This window comes from Tursiops truncatus, chromosome 10, assembly GCF_011762595.2.
Source record: "Tursiops truncatus isolate mTurTru1 chromosome 10, mTurTru1.mat.Y, whole genome shotgun sequence".
Lineage (NCBI taxonomy): Eukaryota > Metazoa > Chordata > Mammalia > Artiodactyla > Delphinidae > Tursiops > Tursiops truncatus.
This window is the reverse complement of record NC_047043.1, coordinates 19,819,864-19,842,500: the sequence shown is the minus strand read 5'-3', so window position 1 is coordinate 19,842,500 and position 22,637 is coordinate 19,819,864. Positions and strand designations below refer to the sequence as shown.

General features: G+C 42.8%; 1 protein-coding gene across 2 annotated transcripts in view; it reads left to right on the top strand.

The window, feature by feature from the left end:
- The window catches only part of RIPOR2 (RHO family interacting cell polarization regulator 2), a 210,242-nt gene that overhangs the window by 96,016 nt on the left and 91,589 nt on the right, over positions 1-22,637 (top strand). Inside the window, exon 1 of one of the 2 annotated variants that reach the window (XM_019945182.3) lies at positions 2,298-2,544. The exons of the other annotated variant lie outside the window; for it this stretch is intronic. Coding sequence (XP_019800741.1) covers positions 2,484-2,544 — 61 coding nt within the window. The 5' untranslated portion in view covers positions 2,298-2,483. Of the gene's footprint in view, positions 1-2,297; positions 2,545-22,637 lie in introns of those variants that run through there. 2 annotated transcript variants of the gene reach the window in all.

Genomic DNA, 22,637 nt, shown 5'->3' with positions numbered 1-22,637 from the left:
GGGGTAAGCCCACTGCTGGTGCTCAAATAACCCTTCATGATTGACTGACTCTAGAATTCCTCTGTACACATCCGTTCTCACAGCTGGACTTCTCCAGCTCTATTTTCCATACTCTCCCCTGGGAGAAGCTGGTGTAATTTCAAGGATACGGTTAGGGGAGGAAGGGATAGTTCTTAGCTTGGAACGTAGCACCAGGAGTCTCTTCAAAAGCACTTAGGAATCCGAGATACCACTCCACACCTATTAGAATGGCCAAAATCCAGAACACCAAATGCTGGCAAGGATGTGGAGCAACAGGACCTTTCATTCATTAGTGGTGGGGATCCAAAATGATGCAGCCACCGTGGAAGACAATTTGACAGTTTCATACAAAACTTAACCTACTCTCACCATACAATCAAGTAATCGCGCTCCTTTTTATGCACTCAAAGGAGGTGAAAATTTATGTCCACACAAAACCTGCACATGGTTGTTTATATCAACTTTATTCATAATTGCCCAAACTTGGAAGGAACCAAGATATCCTTCTGTAGGTGAATAGATAAAACTGTGTTACATCCAGACAATGGAATGTTATTCAAAATTAAGAAGAAATGAGCTATCAAGCCCTGAAAAGACAAGGAGGAAACTTAAATGCATACTACTAAGTGAAAGAAGCCAATCTGAAAAGTCTACCTTGTATATGATTCCAACTATGACATTCTGGAACAGGCAGAACTATGGAGACAGTAAAAAATCAGTGGTTGGGACTTCCCTGGTGGTGCAGTGGTTAAGAATCTACCTGCCAGTGCAGGAGACACGGGTCTGAGCCCTGGTCCGGGAAGATCCCACATGCCGCAGAGCAGCTAAGCCCGTGCGCCACAACTACAAAGCCTGTGCTCTAGAGCCCGTGAGCCACAACTACTGAGCCCGTGTTCCGCAACAAGAGAAGCCACCGCAACGAGAAGCCCGCGCATCACAACAAAGAGTAGCCCCCGCTCACTGTAACTAGAGAAAGCCCGCACGCAGCAACGAAGAACCGAAGCAGCCAAAAATTAAATAAATAATAAATAAATAAATTTATTTTAAAAAAAAGATCAGTGGCTGCCAGGGGTTGTGGTGGTGGGGGGATAAATAGGCAAAGCACAGAGGATTTTTAGGGCAGAGAAACTACTTTGTATGAAACTATAATGGTGGATACATGTCATTATCTGTTTGTCCAAGTCCATAGAATATACAACACCAAGAATGCACCTTGGACTAATGTCAACCTTGGATTCTGGGTGATAATAATGTATCAGTGTAGGTTCATCAGTTGTAAGAAATGTACCACTCTGGGGGTCGAGGTGTTGATAATGGGGGAGGCTATATGTGGGGGGGGCAGGGCGTTATGGGGAGCTTCTATTACTTCCTCTCTCAATTTTGCTGTGAACCTGAAACTGCTCTAAAAAACAAAGTCTATTAATATATGTACATATTTTTAAAACCCTACTCAATAAATAAGGTTGCCAGAAATAAACACCTTGGGCCAACAACTCCCTGCCATCATCTCCGTTTGCATTTTCCAAGCTTCTGACGCCTGAGACGTCTTATAACACAAAGTAGAGGGCTGGGAAACCCCAAGTGAGGTTGCAGTATCACTCAGAGATTTGTGTTTGAACCACCATACAGAATTTAGCACACTTTGGGTGTTTCAATATAGTGATGCCAACCACTGGTACTGACGTGACAGGTCAGTGGTTAGTCCTCCCTCTGGGAGGAACTGCCTTCTGAGTTACATTTTCTCCTTTCTGCTTTAGTGATAAGTCTGAAGTATCATACTGAGTCAGTATTATAAAATGGAAGTTGTTTGACCCAAACGATTTATCCATTTATTGACCATAGATTGAGTCAATAAGAGCCTAGATGTGCATTAAATCTGGTTTAAGTGTTGGAAATTTTCTAATCCTCAAATGCCAGGGGTTTGCAAAGAAAGAAAAATGCAACTATTACTGAGTGAAAGAAAAGCTCTGTCCCTCCAGATGCCTGCCTGGGTCTAGCATAGTGGCTTGCTTTCCTTTCAGATAAATTGTCATTGAAGCAAAACCAAGATAGGAGAAATGTGAACCCCCTCTCTTTCAACACTACCCATTGTGTTCAAATTCATAAGAAAGTTAAACGGCCGCCTTCCTCTTTAAGAAAATATGAAAGCTGTCGCTTTGAAATAGAATTCATTGCCCTCAGACTTTAAGCGCTATCTCTGTTCAGCTCCAACCGGATCTGCAGCCCCCTTCCAAAAAAAAAAAAAGAAAAAAATTCTTTCTTCTCAGTGGTGAAAATTACCCCACCTGGAATGCACTCTTCAAAAGGCTCACGAAGCCTGTTCATATGAATGAAGCTGCTTTCTCGAGGGCAGAGGCGGACGCTGCCCTCTCGGGGCGCTTAGCCAAGCTGGGAAAAGGAAGTCGCCTCCGAGGGCAGGGTAGCTGCTGAGGCCACTGCACACGCTGACTGCCGGCTCCAAGATGCAGTATCTAGACTCCGAGGAGCTCCCGATGGATGAAGAGGATGATGTTTTTTGTGAAGGTAAACACGTCATTCTGGCAGGAGCCTTTCTGATCTACTTTGCTTAGCTTTGACACTGTTGGAAACTGTGGCCCGGCTTGGGTAAGGGACTTGAGGACTTTGAAAGCATCCTGGATGGGCTGGCACCCCAGAAGTACACTGCAGAACCCGGGACAAGGGAACTGAATGGTTCCTCCAAATAATTTTTTTTTTTAAAGTCATGACCAAAGGTTTAGTTTAGGGTAGAAAATAGTACTAAAATTTCCCCTTGTCCCTCTTCTGTGCTCTCTTGTCTAACACCTTAAGGAAATAAGTCTGTCTCCGTGCTCAGCACACAGCAGGACTGCAGGGCAGCAGTTGGACAGATGGGCCGGGGATGGTGCCCCACAGTGCCATATTGCTTTGCTCTGCACTACCCACCTGTCCTTCTTTTCTCTCTCTGCCTTTGGGTCTTGCCCTCTCCACTCTTCCGTGGACTTATTTGGCACCCCAACCCTGTCTCAGTTGCCTTTCCCTTTTCCTCTTCTTCCAGGCTGGGAGGCAGCAGCCATGCTAGTTTCTGACATCAACTGCGCCGCTTAGGTTTCCCCAGGTAGACCAGTGTTGTGGGATTTGACTGTAAGGGTTGCAATTTGAAATGGCTAATCTTGTAATCTACAGATGCCTTGTAATCAAATGCTGCCTATGAGGTTGGGCTGTAGGCAAGAGCTTTTCAAGAATTTGGAACTGTCTAAAGAAGTGGTATTCTGGACTCGGGACCTCATAAACTTGTTGGTTTCCGCAAGAACCGTATCTGGTAGTTTTTAAAAAACTCTTATCAAGTAATTTTTTAAAGGAGCTCTAGTAAAATTTTTTGCAGTTACCCAAGTAGTACAAGTTCATTGAAGACAAATGAAAGAGTATAGCATAATAAGAATCCCTTGTAATCTAGTCATCTAGGAGGTTACCATTACTGATGTCTGTCTTCACATTACTTTTGTTGTAGCCTCAGAAATATTTAAAACCATAATTTGGGTTTTTATCACAATTTCAACCAGCTTAAAGAATGTCCCCCCAGCTTCCTTGCTGTTTGCCATGTTCTCAAGCTGTTGCTCTACTTGGGTGACAGGTAGAGCCACTGTGACTCGAAGTTTGATCTTAGGCTCCATTCCTCAGCTTTCACTTCTACTTAAAGATGTTTTCTCTGTGGGCTCACCCTGGTGGCGCAGTGGTTGAGAGTCCGCCTGCCGATGTAGGGGACACGGGTTCATGCCCCGGTCCGGGAAGATCCCACATGCCGCGGAGCGGCTGGGCCCGTGAGCCATGGCCGCTGAGCCTGCGCGTCCGGAGCCTGTGCTCCGCAACGCGAGAGTCCACAACAGTGGGAGGCCCGCGTACCGCAAAAAAAAAAAAAAAAAAAGATGTTTTCTCTGTGTATACATACTTAGTTACTCCCTTCAGGAATTAGAACATGTTTACAACTAGGAAGATAAGCCTAAATGGGACAATTTGGTAATTATCTACCCAACCTCCAGAATGCCAGGCCACATTTCTTTCCCCCAAAGGGATTTTTCTCTTTTACCAATGGCTACTGTGCTAAAGAGCGCCACCTATAGACGGATAGGTGAGCGGCCCCACTCTGAGGGAAAGAATTAAGACCTCAGCAAAGCAGGGCTTGATGAGTAAGATCTCTCTCTTGAGCGTTCATGATTCTCAATGTGTATCAATGTGATTATTTCAACCTCAACAGCACGGTAAAGAGTCAAGCGGGGAGTCACACAAGATTCCGATTCAAATTCTCATTTTGCTTCATGTTACCTATGTGATTTAAGCAAAGTAATTGCTAAACTAAACCTCTGTTTCTTCGGTGGTGAGATGGGACAATAATACCTATTGGGTTGTACAGGGTATCTTCATAATAGATTCATAACATTTGTGTTGTACTTCACAGGTGATATGCTTTGTACTTTCCAGACTGATTATCTCATTTAACTTAATCTCTAAAGATTAGAGAGAGAATCCTTGCAAGTCCAACATCCAGCATATTTGTATTCAGTTTTCAGAGTCATGGATCATGTTTGCCTATTTATGTGAAAGCTTGTCCGGGTAGTTCCTTCTTTTTAAGTAAGCTCCCTGCAGGGTAATAGTCAAGAGCTTCCTCTCCAGACTTGCACTGCCTGGGCTTTGCCACTTAATTCACTCTATGACTTTGAGCTGGTTACTTAATCTCTCTCTCAGTTGACTCACTTATAAATGGAGTGCTAACTTCCTAGGATGGTGTGTGGATTAAATATTGTTACAGGGAAGGTGCTTAGAATAGTGCCTCAGACATGGTAAGCACTCAATAAATACTAATTCTGACTATGTGTTCACAAAAATGGGTTCTTAGAATAGGTTAGAAAGCAATGTATAAAAGGAATTCTGCACAGAGTTTTTTCACATGTCTGGTTAACCTAGTATATTCAGAATAGGACTTATTACAGAAAATCAGTTCATAAACCACTTTTCAGATGTATGCCTGGGTGGAAACAGCACTGGACAAGGTGTCCGGAGCCTGGATTGTAGCCCTGCACCTGCTGTTATGTAGATGTAGGATCTTGGGCAAGTCACTTACTTAATCTTGCTGAGCCTCATTTTTTACCTAAAACAAGAGTGTTGATTACACAATCTCTCAGATCTCATTTGAAAAGCTCCAGCATTCTATTACTTCATCTTTTCTGCACAGTGGCATACATCTACCTAGAAGAGTTCAAGCTTGCTCTAGCTTTCCTCCATGCTTTAAGCTCACTTTAACATGCCTAAGAAAGCAGAAAGCTTTCGGTCCAGTGAGTTTCCTCTAACATAAAGGAAGGAAGATGCCTAGGAGCTTGTTACCAAGGTAACCATATTTCCTTGCAATGGCCACATTTTTAAAGGACCCTTTCCCCCTAAAGAAAAACAAATTTAGAATTTAGGTCCATTTGGTTAAAAGTATATATAATCCATTTAGATTTATGGACCACATAAAGATCTGGGAAGAAAAAACTGAGTCATGCTCGCAATATATTTTTTTAACTGCCTTTCTGAGATCCTGTTTGCTTCAGCTGTTGTTTACTGTGGTTAAAGAAAATGTTAAAGTTCACGAAATTAAGAAGCATTGGTGTGTAACTTTGCTCTTGTTCTAGAGGAGCGTTGCATATGATTAGTGAGAGGGAGAGAGGAAGAGGGAGAGAGAGAAAAGCAGTCACCCACCTACCCCCCAGAAACCCTAATATTTTATTCCTCTTTCTCTCCCTCCCTCCCCCACCCGCACCTCAGGTTGGCTTTCCAAATATCACTATGTATTTATTTATTTTCATATCACCATGCCATTTAGAAAATGGTTACTATTCAGTAGACTTTATTCCTTCTTGGGGGAATGATTGGTTTGATTACCAAGCTATTGAAAAACCAGTAATTGGAATTAGAGGGCTTCTTTCCCATTGTTGTTTCAAACTTATCAAATTAAAGGGCTTTCATCTGTTTTGTCACTGTGCCTTCTTGACAGCCAGTCTGGTGTATGTTAGTAGAAATAGCTGGATGGATAATAATAGTAATGATAACTCTAACAATTATGATGGCGATAATAATAATAGAAAAAAAGTGTCACGCACAGTGGAGGCCCTTGGCCAGCTTTCAAGAACAGAACAGGATTCGTGTGTGGGAGGAAACAGTTCCCCAGGTGGTGGTCAGCCAGTAGGTTAGCAGTCAGAATTACTCCTTGGCACAAGTTAAAGTTGCAGTCCTTCTTTCCTTAGAACCACAAGCCCTCACTGCCTTTGTTTTCAGCAGTGCTCGGTAATCTGTGGTCAAGTGCAATGATTAGAATAATAAAACTGCACGAGTTCACGGTCATGTGTGCAAAGTATTTCTCAGGCTTATATAGTCCCTGGACACTTACATGTCTTTTTAAAATCTTGCTTCTAGAAAGACCACAGGAAACTGCAAAGCTTTGCCAGACCTTCGAATGTTCTGGTACAATGCAGCATAGCATAAGAATACTTCTCCTGTCCTGGATTACAGTATCTAGGAAAGTTGTTTCAAACTCCCCAAAGGAGAAGAACTCTCCCAGATAGAGAGAAACTCAAAGGGAAGTCCACTCGACCATTAGCTACCTGTCGCTCTTAAAGAGACTGACAGATGCTTGAAAAAAAATGCCACACACTTTCGAACCAAACCTCCCTCCTTTCCCCAAGCCAAGTAAGTTAGCATTTTTTTCCCTTTCGATGGGATCTTCAGCTCAGAGAGAGCAAAAAAATTGCAAAAGTTTTAACAAAAAGAGAATTGTAAGTATAGAATAGATACCCACTTTGTCTTTCTGTGTAAACTGCTTATGAAGCCAAGGTAGATTTTTTTTAATGGGTAAACAATTCTGCAACCTGTTGTAATCTGGCATGTTTTGATATTTACTGAATTACATTTGCCCTTTCCAAAATTAAGAGAAAGAAGGAAGAAGAGATTAAATTAAGATTATGTACAAAACCAATAAATCCTGAAAGTTCAGACTGGTTAAGTCCATACCCTCTATGGAAAAAGTGTTAAGAAAGAGAACATAAAAGTGTATGTGCCTTGGTTAGAGAGAGAGTTGGACCTTTTTGTTTGATTATGCCACATTTTATAGCACGTAGATATAATAATTGTTATTTAGCTATGTCAGCCCTTTCTCAAAAACATCCATGTCTGGGGTTCTCAAGTGGACCCAAGTAATGGGATTGGAGACGGGACAGGAAGAGGCTGCCTTAGTTTCCTGTGTTAAAAAAAGTCGGCCACTCTTTGCTTTCGCAGTTTGCCGAGATTGCTTGGGTCAATTTCCATTCCTGGAATCCTGGATAAACTGTTTTGGTTGGAAGTTGTTTTCCCTACTTTATTTGTCACAGCGTCTGGAGCAGACACAGACCTCCCCACAATATTTCATGCCTGTGTGACCTATGCCTTGGATTACTGCAAAACATTCCCTTCCCATAGATGTCTAGGAAGCTTACTTTGGCTGGTGCCAAAGAGATGGTGTCATTTCAGGGGCACAAGCTAAAATAGCACATTGCACTAAAGCTATGCAGGCCGTCTTAGCCCCCCGTCCACCCCCCTGATTTATGGCCCCCAGTGACCTCAGGGTGACTTATTTAGATCAGGCCAAAGCCAAAAAGGGGCCCAGAATCACAAAGAAAGCATTTTAAATGCTTACTTAATATCTCTATAGGCAGCCAGTAAAGTCTTTTTAGGAATCGTATGAGATAGCCTTGAGTATATCTTCTACAGGACTTGAGTTGAAAACTACAAGTATATGCATACCCGTTGTTTGTATGGGGGGAAAATAGTTTAAAAAAAAAGGAAATGTGTAGTTGTTATGACCAAAGCAGTGAAATAAGTTGGGAGTATTGCCCTTGCTCTTTGATGGGAGTTACTTCACTTACTGAAGTCAACCTATTTATTAAAGAAATGTGATGTATCCCATTACCTATACCTCACATGTTTTACTGTGCTTAGCAAGTGTAGGCTTATTCCACTTCTCATTTATTTTTGGATGGCTAAATTTTGTCTGTTGATTGTTTACCAAACGGCTGTGATGTTTAATGAAAATGTTTGCAATTCACTTGGTTTCAGGAGAGATTTTAAAGAAGGAAAAGGTATTAGTTGAGTCAAGTTGAAATGACTGTTTCAAGTACCAGAAGGACAGAGAGGAAGAAAAAAAAATAGTGACTGTTCCTGTCAAGTAAAAATGGACGGAAGAAAATGAAACCACAATGCAGGGGCTGGTGGGATATTGAACGTTCATGTACTTCCTTGACAGTAAGTTCCAGGCTGGATTGGGGGCTGGTTTCTCGGGCGCCTAAAATGTGGAGATGCCTGGCCGACTAGGCGGGTGATGATTCCATACCATGTGTGCACTGCAGAGTGAAGGGATTTGTCAAGAATCTGAAGTGTTCGATCCTTGTTGATAGACAAACCAGGTCGTTTGAGCTGAAAAACCACTTCATTTTGTGCTGTGTAGACGGAGTGTATCTCATCACTCATCAAGAATTTCCCTTCAAGAAAAATGACAATTTACTTGATCACTTTTAGATATTTTTAAGAGAAAGATTTTGACATATACGCTGGGATAACAATCAAAAGGCAGGTATAATGGCCAGCTTCACTCCAGAGGCAAGTTAATGATAATTTATATTATCGTCATTCTTTCATGTGTGGACTTTCCATATCTTATGCTTTTTCATGCCTCAACTTGCTTAACAGAGGCTTCAGGCAGAAGACACTTGAAGATCAATGATGGATACAAGTAAAAAATTCTAGATGTTAAATATAAAAGTGAGGAAAATGTGAACTTTTGGCAGGGTGAGGTGTCTATTTTCCCAACTGAGGGAGAGAGAAAACACTGTGTCAACCTTTGTAAAGATTGTCATTAATAGGTAACCTAGTAAACAGAGAAAAGATCTTGAGGGTATGTCATCTCTGCTGTATTAGGAGGTTTAACCCTAGGAAATAATTATTTCTAAATAAAATAAAGAGAACTAAAAACAAGTTGCTGCCCGTCTGGAAAGTGACGAGGTTACGGTGCCACCTTTTCACTGCAAGTCTTTCCTTCTTAGTCTTTGGATCACTGGGAGTTAAGAGTTTAAATGTTTATACTGTACAACTCAAGCAGCAACAGGGGGACACCGGCTGGTCTCTTCTCCCTCTTGACGTCATTCTAAACTGCCCATTCAGTGTAAGGAGTGATGAGCCGAGAACCAGGAAGAAAATAACTTGACTTTCAGATCATAAATTGAGTCAGCTGGTTGAGCAGTTGAAGATTTTTTTTTTCACTCTATGAATTGGCATTCAGGAAACTCTGACAGGGAGTAAATACGAAAACATGTTCTATGGTGGGATTTTCCTTCCTATTTATAACAGCCCGACGAACTGATAGAATGGCATTTGAAGAAAAGTGTGTCAAAGAATCTAATATGCAGATAGGATTCGTAGAAGGCACTTTTAACCACTTTCAGATAAATTATATGACTGAAATATTACGAAAAACAATCTCTGAAAAACAATCTCTTCTCCTTCAACTTCTGGTTTATATGTTCAGGGTTACCAAGGATGTCTTCGAGGTGGGGCATGCCTCAGCCCACTATTAATCTCCATTAGCAGCTCTAAAGACTAAAAAATAAATTAGAATTTAGAGTCCAAATATAAAGCATGATAAAAAGCTTTTTCAGAAAACATTGCTATTTTGAATGATTTGAACTCTATAATCTGAGTAAAAAATCATATGCTTACGCTGCAAACAGTTTCCAGTGGAGGACAGACCCCTTTTCTGGCCATATTGCTGTACTAAGTACTTGGCATCCAAAAATTCTAGAGCCACCATGTTTGTAAATCTTTGATTTTTTTTTTTTTTTTACCATTCAGACTTCCAAACTGAGGGAAGATAGCATAGCTGAAAGACCAAAATATTTGGACTCAAAAGACCTAATTCAACTTACTAGTAGCTTGACTTTAGGCAAGTTACCTAACCCTTCAGAATCTTCACTTTCCTTCTTCCACTTGGAGATGATGATAATTACGGTGATGGTGATGATGCTGGGGTGGTGATGATGGTAATGTGATAAAGATGGTGGCGGTGGTGGTGGTGACCTCCCCCACAAACTGCTTGAAGTTAAAGGAGATAATGTATGCGATAATGGAAAACCAGTAAGGACTTACTACGTAAATGTCAGTGATTTTTTAATTGTGATTTTCTCAGCTGTCCCAGTCTCCCAAGTCTATACAATTCTCCTCTTCTACTCTTGGCCTGTGATTAACAAAGACACAAGCTGATGAGAGCACAGCTATTGAGACTGCTCACTTCAAATGCTTTCCTGGGAATATAGAGGTGCGTCTGGCTCATGAATTAACAAGCCTGGCTGCTATCCGACCTCCACCATTTGACAAAGGCAGGACTCAGAATAACCCCTTCACTTGGCACAAAATGAATTTGTGATTTCTTACCTTTTTTTTTTTTTGGCTTTAACCAATCTGGTCTCCCTCTGAAAATCCTTTGAGTATTAAAGAGTGATATAAGCTATGGCAGTTTTCTTGTGGAGAGAGTCCCCTTTGCCTTGGTCAGGAAAGCTGGAGGTGAAGAATCATATCTTTAACAGTATCTTTAACAATACAAAGGCCCTTTCTCCTGGGTAAATATTTACTTGGGGTAAACACACCACAGTTACTGCCTCTGCATGCCGCTTTACAGAGTACTTTTTAAAAAGTAATTTGATAAAGGCTGGACTCTCTATATTTGTTAAACCATTTCTAATTTAAAGATAACACTTATTGAAACTTGAATTATACATATGTTAATGGCATTTTAGGACAGTAATTAAGATTTTAAACAAAGCCTCTATGACGTTTCCTCTAGTGGTGTTTTGCTTTGTTTTCACTTCCATTGCTTTTTAAAATATTTTCAGTGGTAAAACCTCCTGGAGAAATCATGGTAATCTGTTTATGTATATTTGTGTGTCAATATATTAATGTGCACACAGGAGGACAAACATCAGTTCAGTTGTTTATAATAATAGTTCATGGGACAGAGAGCAAGTTAATGGGATCTACCCACTGTGAACTAATCACCAAATCTTTATTGAGCACCACTCAATAAAAGTTAGGACTAGGGCACATAACTGGTCAGGCTGGAAATGGTCCCAGCTGTAGGAGGGGAGACTGGGGAGGGTCAGCCCAGGTCCTCCCGACTCCTGGAAGGACAACTGCTGCTGGGTCAGAAGCATCCTCTTCTGTATGAGAAAAGACAACACATCTTGTCATTTACACCACGGACTAGAGTGAAGAGGACAGAAAAAAGCCCTGTGTGTCTTCCTAACATTAATGATACACCCAAAAGACAGATGTTTGTGCCTTTATAAGCTACCAGGCAATATTGAAAACTGCACATAGTGAGTCAGTAGCTCATTACCCACCTCTTGGCAGGGGAAGGAGATGGCAAACCTGCAGGCCAGACCCAGCCCACTGCCTGTTTCTGTACGGCCTGCCATAAATGGTTTTTACAAAAAGACAGACATTTGCAAATCGATTTGGTGATAGGGAACATTGACCTTGAACTTCAATTAAGCAAGATGTTATCCCAAAGAAAAAGAATTCCATTCTTCTCCTTAATAGACTGGTGTTATAAAAAAAAAAAGCTCAATTATTAATTATTATATTTTGAATTTTGTCCATAAAAAATGTGAAAGTTTGTTTTCTCTCTTGTTATATGTAAGTATACAATTTCCTCATTTTTTACCTCTTGGCCCCAAAGCCTAAAATGCTTACTATCTGACTCTTTACAGAAGAAGCCTGCTGACCCCTGGTTTAGGTCATCACGTTCCATCATTTTGCCTCTTAAGGTCATTGTCTCTCCCACTAGCTCTTCCCCTTTTCATGCCGGTGAGAGGGTCCTATCATTTTATTTTTATTATTATTATTATTTTTTTTTGCGGTACATGGGCCTCTCACTGTTGTGGCCTCTCCCGTTGGGGAGCACAGGCTGGCTCTGGACGCGCAGGCTCAGCGGCCATGGCTCACGGGCCCAGCCGCTCCGCGGCATGTGGGATCTTCCCGGACCGGGGCACGAACCCGTGTCCCCTGCATCGGCAGGCGGACTCTCAACCACTGAGCCACCAGGGAAGCTCCCTATCATTTTAAAATCCCCATTTAAGAGAAGATTTATCCCCTCTTATTTTTATTTAAATATTATTTTTAAGAGAACACACGTCCCCATATTACATTGCTCTGTAACACCAACTGGTAGGATGATGAAAAATTAACAGTCCAAGACAAAACCAAAGACAGAATGCGCTGGGTGGGGGAGGGCAGAGAAGGCAGCATGATGTAAGCAGAGACACACAGGAGGACTAAGGCCTGTTCTCCCCGCCCACCGATAAGTGAGGTGAAAGAAGGCGACGCACAGGAGGTGTCCAGGGTCCTTCCCACTTACTCCTCTGCATGACTCCAAGGCACTCTCCTCCTCATTTGACTCTTTGGGTTCTTTGTCCCCGAGATCTGAAACCCTGGACCTCCTTGCAAGAGATGACGGATGCACGAACATGACTCGAGGCCGTCTCCTTGGCTTTTCCACACACACACCACTCCAAGTCTCCCAATTCATCAAAAAGTGATAGTGCCAACCTTGGGGGCATCTTTCAAAGAAACCACAAATTGGAAATATATCCCCTTTACGTTAGGAGATTACAAGGGATTAGCAGAGCTTTGATCATCCCCAAAACAGTGCTGGCTCTTGCCCACTGCCCTCTGTCTGTAGGGCAGACCCGTGGATGTCCACTCAGCCTGCATGTTAATTCAAGGACAAGAAAGCCGTTTCAAAACAGGCACGAAGGAAAGAGCGAAAAGCACCACCACACACACCCTCGCTCGTTCAGTGGGGGCCGCTCGGCTCCTGGTTGCTAAGCATTGGAAGGAGCTGGAATGTTTAGCACTATTAGGCATCTCTGAGCAGTTCTAACTTGCTGGAGGGGAAAAATATCTTACTATAAAAAGAGCTCAGGAGCCATTGTACACTGCCGGTGAGACTATAAAATGGTGCAGTCACTATGGAAAACAGGTGCAGTTCCTCAAAAAATTAAAAGTTAAAATTAGTTCTTTAACATATGATCTAGCAATCCCACTTCTGGGCATATACACAGAAGAACTGAAAGCAAGGTCTTGAAGAGATAATTGTACATATGTTCACAGCAGCATTATTCACAATAGTCGAAAGGTAGAAACAACACAAGTGTCCATCAGCAGATGAATGGGTCAACAAAATATGGTCTATACATGCAATGGAATATTATTCAGCCTTAAAAAGGAAGGAAATTCTGACACATGGTATAACATGGATGAACCCCGAGGACATTAAGCTAGGTGAAATAAGCCAGACACATCACTGTATGATTTCATGTATCTGAGGTGTGTAGAGAGTCAAATTCATAGAGACAGAAAATGTCAGGGTGACTGCCAGGCGGTAGGCAGAGGGGGAAATGGGGAGTTGTTGTTTAATGGGTCTAGCTTCAGTTTTCAGTGTTACAAGATGAAAAGTGTCCCGGAGATTGGTTGCATAACAGTGTGAATGTACTTAGTGCTACTAAACTGTAGACTTAAAAATGATTAAGGTGGTAAATCTTACATGTATTATATCTACGTACGTATATAACATATATATATTTCCACATTAAAAAAAAAAGAGTTAGGAATGGGTACCCCCAAAAAACAAAACAAAACAGGAAAGAACCAGACAGTTCCTGAAAGTCTGCAAAAAGGTTGCTTTTTCTTGAGCCATGTAAGTTTAACAACAGGGAACTGAATACCCAGGTGAGATAGAAATGGTCCCAGGGAGCTGATTCTGCCCAGGGCTGGGCATATCTGACACAGTCTTAGAAAGACTGTTTTCTCCATAGCAGGTTGTGTAAGAATGAGGTCTGGGAATTTTTTCTACCAATGTCTGCCTAGCTGGGAATCGTTTTTAAAATCTCTGCATAAATATTTTGGGATTAGCACTTACCGAGGCTTCTCTAGAAAGGAGTAGCATAATTAGCAGATGCAGCCCCTCAGGAGCTTATGAACTATGTAGGGATAGAAGATGTATTTTTTTCATTCATTAAAGACTATCTGTTGATAGTCTACCATGTGCTGGATTCAGTTCTACTCGGCTCTAGAGGCTCGAAGGGACCTCAGGGCCGACTTGGATATCAGGAGAAGAATGTTCCAGGGAGAGTCGGGAGGCCAGTGTGGCTGCAGCACGATGTGAGCACAGCCAAGGGCAGTAGAAGCTGCAACCCTAGAGGTTTCTGTTAGGAGGGAGGGTGTCCAGCTCCTATAAGCCTTACAGGCCATTGTATGCATTTGGGGTTTGCTCTATGGGAGATGGGGAGCCATTGGTGAATGTTGAGCAGAGTGACATAATCTGATTTGCCTTTCAAAAGGATAATTCTGGGGCTTCCCTGGTGGTGCAGTGGTTGAGAGTCTGCCTGCCGATGCAGGGTACACAGGTTCGTGCCCCAGTCCGGGAAGATCCCACATGCCGCGGAGCGGCTGGGCCTGTGAGCCATGGCCGCTGAGCCTGCACGTCAGGAGCCTGTGCTCCACAACGGGAGAGGCCACAACAGGGAGAGGCCCGCGTACCATTCTGACTACTGTCTGGAAAATTAAAATGGGGGCATAAAAGGCAAAAGCAGGGAAGCCAGTTAGAAGAGGATGGCAACAGTCCAGGAGAGAATTGGTGGGGAACTTAGCAGGCCTGATACCGATTGAATTCTGGAGGTAAGGAGGGAAATGTTACCAAGGATGTCTCCAAGACTCTGGCCCAAGCATCTGGAAGGATAATGCTGCTCTTTACTGAGATGAGGAAGGCTGCTGGAGAAGCAGGCTTGCGTTGGGGTAGTATGGCCTTGATGGGGAAGCAGGAGTCCACTTTGAGATAGTTTAGATATAAATAGGGGATGACTTCATGAAGTCCCACTCCAAGTACCCAGAATAGTGGGCACTAGGAAATATCTGTTGAAACGTTGATGATAAAGCAGCATATGCATAAATGAGAATTATTCATAGATTTATCTCTAGCTTATGGGGATTGGGCTGTATAACCTATATGGGCTGTTGCATAAAACCAGGAGCTGGAGAAGCAATACAAACTGTGCAAAACACTTAAAGGAAATTAAAGGAAAGATCGGGGGAAGTGGTGGATCATCTGGGCAGGCTTTTTTTTTTTAATAAATTTATTTATTTTATTTATATTTATTTTTGGCTGTGTTGGGTCTTCATTGCTGTGTGCGGGCTTTCTCTAGTTGCGGCGAGCGGGGGCTACTCTTTGTTGCGGTGCGCAGGCTTCTCGTTGCGGTGGAGCACGGCTTCAGCAGTTGTGGCTCACAGGTTCTAGAGCGCAGGCTTAGTAGTTGTGGCACACGGGCTTAGTTGCTCTGCGGCATGTGGGATCTTCCCGGACCAGGGCTCGAACCGTGTCCCCTGCATTGGCAGGCGGATTCTTAGCCACTGCGCCACCAGGGAAGCCCTGGGCAGCCTTCTTGAAGGTGAATATTTGAAGGAGAGAGCTTAACATCCTTGGGAGCACTGTTCTGATATATAGAATAATTATGGAAATGCATCCATGAACTTTCCATCTTCACGTGGCCTCTCTGCTTTTGGTGCTACGCTCACCACGTTAAAATGCTTGCATCTCGGGCAGGAATAAAAACGTAGACATAGAGAATGGACTTGATGTCATGGGGTGGGGGGGGGGCAAAGCTGAGACGAAGTGAGAGTAACATCAATATATATACACTACCGAATGTAAAATAGTTGGCTGGTGGGAAACAGCAGCATAGCACAGGGAGATCGGCTTGGTGCTTTGAGATGACCTAGAGGGGTGGGATATGGAGGTTGGGAGGGAGGCTTAAGAGGGAGGGGATATGGGGATATATGTATACTTATAGCTGATTCACTTTATTGTGCAACAGAAACTAACACGGTATTGTGAAGCGATTATATTCCAATAACGTTCTATTAAAAAAAAAGCTTGCATCTCTTTCCCTTTCGCTCCTAGGCTGTACATCCGTAGCATCTCAGCTAAAGAGACCTCTTTAGGGGTTTTTATTCTTATTCTCCTAATAGAAGGCAGGCAAGGGGTCAATCCCATTGCTCAACTCCCTGCCTTTTTTCCCTTCCCCAAGGAGATTTATCAGCCTCCCTCAGTAACGTATCCATTTAACAGTCAAGCGCTAGCAATCAGCACATTTGCTTGTATTTTAACTCAAATCCCGTGAACTATGTCTTCAGTCACCTTACTTTAATCCTAGGGGGAAATTGTTCTTCCTCCTGTAAGATAGTCTTTCGTATCCTCAAAAACCATTAAAAGAACATATTAACACAGCAGTAATTCTCCAGACCTTACAATAGCTAGTCAAATATTTGTATTCCACCAGGCACTTGAGTTGAATAGTATATCTATGCCAACAAGAGGGCAAGTGTATCCTGAGTGCCGAACAGGCCCAGATGTCTGTGAATTAGGATCTGAAATGCAGGGGCACACGCCCCACAGCTGTTGAACTTGAATTCCTCTTTGAATGCGGCACCCAGGGCTGAGAGGCACTTCTCAGAGAGGCCTGTGTGCGTTCGTTCTTCTAAAACCTGCCCTTGCCCAGTGCTTACATCCTCATTCTGACCCAACTACCGTCTTGGGCGCAGAGAACAAATGAGAGCAGGTGTTCAGATTTATCTTCCTCAAGCAGCCCCTTGAGGCTCGTTGAGGACAGGTCATTGAAGGAAGAGGCTGACATATAGCCTTCCAGCCCACAGCTCTTGTGCCTGCCAGCAGACAGCTGTTCCAGATGCTTCCTGCTGCTGCTCATGAAAACATAACTGCGATTCAATGAAAGATATTTAATAGGGGATTGCTTGGAGCAGCCCCTTACTTGGGAGATCGGATGAAGCCAAAGCACTTGGATCTGGTGCCATCCCTGTGAAATTTTCACCTCCAAACAGCCTTAGTGTGAATGACCTATTTCAAACGTGATGGCTGATTACACTTGGGTGGCGTGAATAATTTAATAGGTGTGAGAGCTCTGTCAATGCTGTGATATTACAGCAGCATTGCCCGCCTGGCTAATCATGGAGGGTAACAGCGCCCTGTCCTGTTGTCACGGCTCCTATCCGAAGCTGCCAGGGATGTGGATTGTGTGTGAGCAGAGAAGGAAAGAGGGGAAGTGGGGCCAGGTCTCGTCCCTGCTACCAAAGAAGGCTTTGTGGGTTGAGCAAGCCTGGCTGCAGGAGTCAGATTTCCACTTTCACCTCTGCAAAGTGAAACTGTGCGGGGCCCACGGGGATGGAGCTTTGTATCCAGTATCCCGATTGGGCATAAAATGTATGTTAGTAGGGGGAGGCACCGGACGCTGAAGCTAGCAGGGATAGCTAATGGTTTCCAGGCCTCACAGAGGCGGCCCTGGCCTTTGAAACATGCAGCTGAACTCAAGGCCCAGGAGCAGGAATATGAGAGCAGCTGTAGAGAAGAGCGAACAGCCAGGAGGAACCTGTCATGGCTTCAGAATCTTTCCCTTGTGTTCTAAGGTACCTTGATACTCCCTCCAGCTCTCTCTAACTTTGCTTGAGTGGTAGTGACAGCCGTTTAACCTCAGAGACCTGTTTCCGATGTGAGCTGGACTCCAGAATAATGTCCATGAAGATGGTGAAGATTAACAACCAGTGACAAAGTTTTAAGTAAAATGGCTTCTGGGCCCGTAATTCCTCCTAAAATCACCTCCTGAAGTTAATGATCTCAATTTCGTGAGTTAGGGAGGGACCAAACTTTGAAAAGATTTGTGCATCGTTGGGGGGCAGTAAGGAGGAAAGGAATTGAATGAGATTAACAACAGATCTTGCCTAAAATTGAAAGAGAAATGAAAATAATTAAAGGAGTTACTTAAGAAATATTTTAAAAATATGAATGACTGGATAAAAACAGATTTAATTTTTTTTTCAATAATCAGTACACTATTGTTAATGTGTATCAGTCAGGGCAATGTCAGGAAACCGATAGCTTCCATTAGAATAATTCCAAGAAGGTTTATTTACAAAGAGATGACTTACAGAGGTATGGGTGGATTGTGGGGGAACCAGAGGGCAGAGAGAGACCAACACCACCTGGCTCCAAAGGATGGGAGAGGAAGAGGTTGCTAGAATCTTCAAGGAGAGAGAGCTGTGTAGAGAGGGCTGCCTTGAGGGGGTGGGGGGGAGAGCAGTTGTCTTTTAGGAAGGGGCACAGCCAGCCCAATGTGACCTCAGAGGGAGGAGCCAGGTAATTAATATCCTCACCTCACTCCTTTACCTTTTTCCGATCTCCTGTTGGGGCTCCCCATTGGCCGAACCCTACTGGACATCACAGGGCAGTCGTTGATGTGGTCCCTACCTGGGGACCCCCAGGGCGGGAAGCAGGAGAGAGAAAGGTGGAGAATGGACAGGAAGGGGTCACGTGGGACAACCTGCAAGCCAGGGACTGCAGGGGGCCCAGGGACACAATATAAATAAATCACCTTGGCGAACCTTACAGACAAAGCTCTTCTCTTATGTTTCCCCTAATAATGAGAGAAAAGGGAAGGGATTCATTATGAAGGAAAAGTCCATTTTAGAACCTTAAAAAGAGTCTACATGTCCAGTACCTAGCACTGTGTTTACACGCGCATGCTTCCAGTCACTTCTACATTCATTCTGCATTATTTTATACTTCTTTTAATATCTTTGTGCAATAATATTTGTTAGATTTATACTATTTACCTTCAGCCTTCAGCCGGGTTCAGAGCTATAGGAATTTATAAAGTTAATATTCTACCAAAATGTTTGTCAGTCTAGACCAGAGTTTCTCAAAATATAGTCTGAGAAGCCATCAAGTTTCCCAAGACTCTTTCAGTGGGTCCCCAAGGTCCTCAACAATTTTTAAAAATATAAGAGGGTTTAGTCTAGATTATGTTATATATATAAATGTGGGTTTTTTAAAAATTGAAGTACAGTTGATAGACAATATTATATAAGTTACAGGTGTACAATATAGTGGTTCACAATTTTTTAAGGTTATATTCCATTTATAGTTATTAAAATATGTGCTATATTCCCCATATTCTATCCTTGTAGTTTATTTTATACCTAATAGTTTGTACCTTTTAACCCCCTTTCCCTATAATGTTCCTCCCCTTACTCTCCCCACTGGTAACCACTAGTTTGTTCTCTATATTTGAGAGTCTGCTTTTTGTTATATTCACTAGTTTGTTGTGTCTTTTTTAGATTCCACATATAAGTGATATCATGCAGTATTTGTCTTTCTCTGTCTGATGTATTTCACTTAGCATAATGCCCTCCAAGTACATATACACATAAACCTATGTATATACATATATGTTATATAAAATGGCTAGTCTAGATTGTGTTATTGTGTAATGGGTCTTGAGACCAAAAAATTGGGAAGTGATTTTTATAGATTGTATTATTGCAGAAAATGACCTCTACATGTAATATAATAATAATGTGTGAGAAATCCAATCTCAGGTTGCTGGACAGAAGGGGATTGCTTGCTACATGTAAGACATGTTTTATTTCCTGTCAGCCTTGAACATTTTGCTGACTACCTTCCACCCATGCAACTTCTAGGTCACTTGGTGCAGAAGCTAGAAGTGGGGGTGAAGGCAGGGTCTAGGATTGAGATCATTTGCCTTAATGCATAGGCCTGATTTCAGCCCCCCCGGGACATCCGCTCCTGGGACATACTAAAATGCTAAGGGTGTTGGCCAGACTAGTTTCCCATTGTGCAAGCAGATGCGTGTGACGATGGTAAGAAAACAACAGCTTGAGATGTTTACTCCCTTGAGGACCTTATCATCAGTACCAGACATGGGCAAAGGAAAATGGGGTTTAGCTCTCACCAGTTCAGAAAGCAGCAAGCAAGACCCAGCTGTCATTTGTCAGGTGGAAACATACTTCTGTAGGTACAGCTCTGATGTCAATAAATACAGGCTTGTTATGCACTTTTTCCAAGAGAAAAGGTGATAGAAGGCAGCAGGGGCACTGTATGCGCTCATTCCTAACGTAGTCAATATTCACTGACAATTCTCTACGCTCATTAATATAGAGGTTACAATCATGTAAGTGGTATTAAGCATAGTTCCTGACATCAAGGAATTTATAAACTGATGAGGAGATGTGTACCAAATATTTATGACAGAAGGAAGGTGTGTGATAGGGTCTTATTCAGGGGACACACAAGGGACTTGCAGGAGGATGCAGGTAGGGTTTAGAGGGCCAAGAAGGCATTGGGAAGGAGGTAGTGTTTGAACGGGTCTTTCTAGGCTAGACAGGGTTTTCAGAGACAAACATCAGAGGTAAAAGAAAAAGTGATGGGCAATTCTCAGCGGAAAATTTCCAGGCAGTGGAAATAGCCCAAGCAAAAAGGTAGAAGTAGGAAGTATCATAGGCAGAAGGAATATATAGGAATATAAATGGATAGAGGTCCCTAGATATAACCAAATCTCCGGGACCTTCTGATCAGAGCATCTACTTCATTGCACAATGGCAGTGGGTCTTCAGACATGTTCTGAATTCTGCATTAAATATCTGATGCTCTAAATGAGGAAACTAAATTGGCTGCACTTTGGATGCCCTTCTGCTTTCTTCTAATGAATTATGCATTTACTAGGATTGATTGGTGGTGCAAAGAATAATCAGCCTGGCATTGCCAATTCTGTTCCCTAAACAAAAACTGGCTTTAAAAATGCCCATGAGAGAAAAACAGGATAAAATTCAGTTTTTAGAAGAGACCATTTTCAGTGCTGCTGAAGTTCAAACACCCTGTTTTATGGCACCAAAAATAATCACAGTTCCCGTAGCACCCATAGTACTTCCTCTTTCATAACACCCACCAGAGTTATTTACCGCTGTCCTCACCACCAGGCTCCCCGAGATGGGTTCCATGACCTTCCTATTTACCTCTGTGGCTCCTTCCCTTAGCAGAGTGCCTGGCACCTGAGTTGAAATAATAGCTTGTTGAAATAATAGCTATCATTTGTACCTAGGGATTTTTAAATTAAAATTGATACATGGGTGGGACAGGGGGAGGGGAACTTGTGTTAAGCTGTTACTCCTTTGGAGGGAATCTTTCTCTCCATTGGTGTTAAAGAGTGACGAACTCTCACACTAGCAGAGTTTTCTGTAACATCCCCACCCCAATGCCTAACAAGCTCTGGCCTTCACTGTTTCCCTGGGTGAGGTTTAAGGGCTTCACCAGGGAATCTCTGAATGCTTTGATCAGGGAAGTTTCTGAGGTAGATGAATTAGAGAACCTTCACCAGAAATCAAATCAGCCAGAAACTTGATCTTGGACTTCCAGCTTCCAGAACTGTGAGAAAATACATCTCTGTTGTTTAAGCCCTCCAGTCTGTGGTATCTTGTTATGGCATCCCTAGCAGACTAATATAGTGGGGAAATGGAAAGTCTGCTTCTCTCCAGGGGAGGTGTTAGACCCTGCTCCCACCCCTCCAGATTTTTCCTCGGTAGCCTATTAGCTCTGATGCTAATCTGCAGTAGCTCTTATTTCTCCCAAGACTTTTCCTGCATATCTGTGCTTCTCTCCAGGCCTCTGTCTCTAGAATGAGGTAAATGGAGAAATGTTTGGAACCATCCGACTCTACACAAATAGCTGTAATACAAGGTGGCAGGTGCCCAGCATCTCGGGAGATGTTGAGAGCTAAGATGTTATGAAAGTTCTGAAGTGAGAGGGCAGGGAATGGGGCAAGAGATCTGGGAAAAACAGATGCAAACTAGAGTACTGAAACTGGATCTTGATGAATAGATGTGGCTATTAGGAAACGGGTGAAGGCTACATGGATGGAGATAGGCTGGGGTGGGCGGTGGTGTTGACAAGGTAATAAAAAGATCAAGGTAAGAGTACAGGTGTGCTCCAGAATGGCAGAGTTATTCATCTTTCATTCAGTAAGTAGTTATTGAGCCCCTGTTCTCTGTGGGGATATGGTATATAAGACAGAAACTGTCTCTACCCTTATGATCTCACAGTCCAGTGAAAAAGAGACAAACAACAACTAAAAAGGTAAAGAAAACCATTACAATTTACAGCTGGTGCTATAAAAGGTACAGGGTATTCAAAAAGAATAACTGAGGGGAAGGATATACTTAAAGATGTGGGTGGTCAGGGAAGAACTCTCTTAGAAGTGACTTGGCATGTTTAAGGAACTGAAAGAAGGCCCTGTGACCTGAGTCAGTAACCTGAGCTTAGTAAGAGGGAAGCCAGAGGCATGAGTGAGGCTGGAAGGACTAGAAGGGATTGGCTCACCAGGGTCTTGTAAGCATTGGCGTAGAATTTGGATATTATTCTATAATAAATGGGGAATGAAGGCAGGGTTTTAAGCAGGAGAGTGACCACAGCATAATTTTTATTTTTAAAGATTACTCTTTCTGTATTAGTTCTCTATTGCTACATAACAAATTGTCACAAATTCAGCTGTTTAAAACAACACATGCTTCTCATTTCACAGTTGCTGTGGGTCAGGAGTCCAGGCACAGCTTAGCTTCAGGCTGCAATCAATGTGTCATCCAGGGCTGGGGTCTCATCTGAAGGT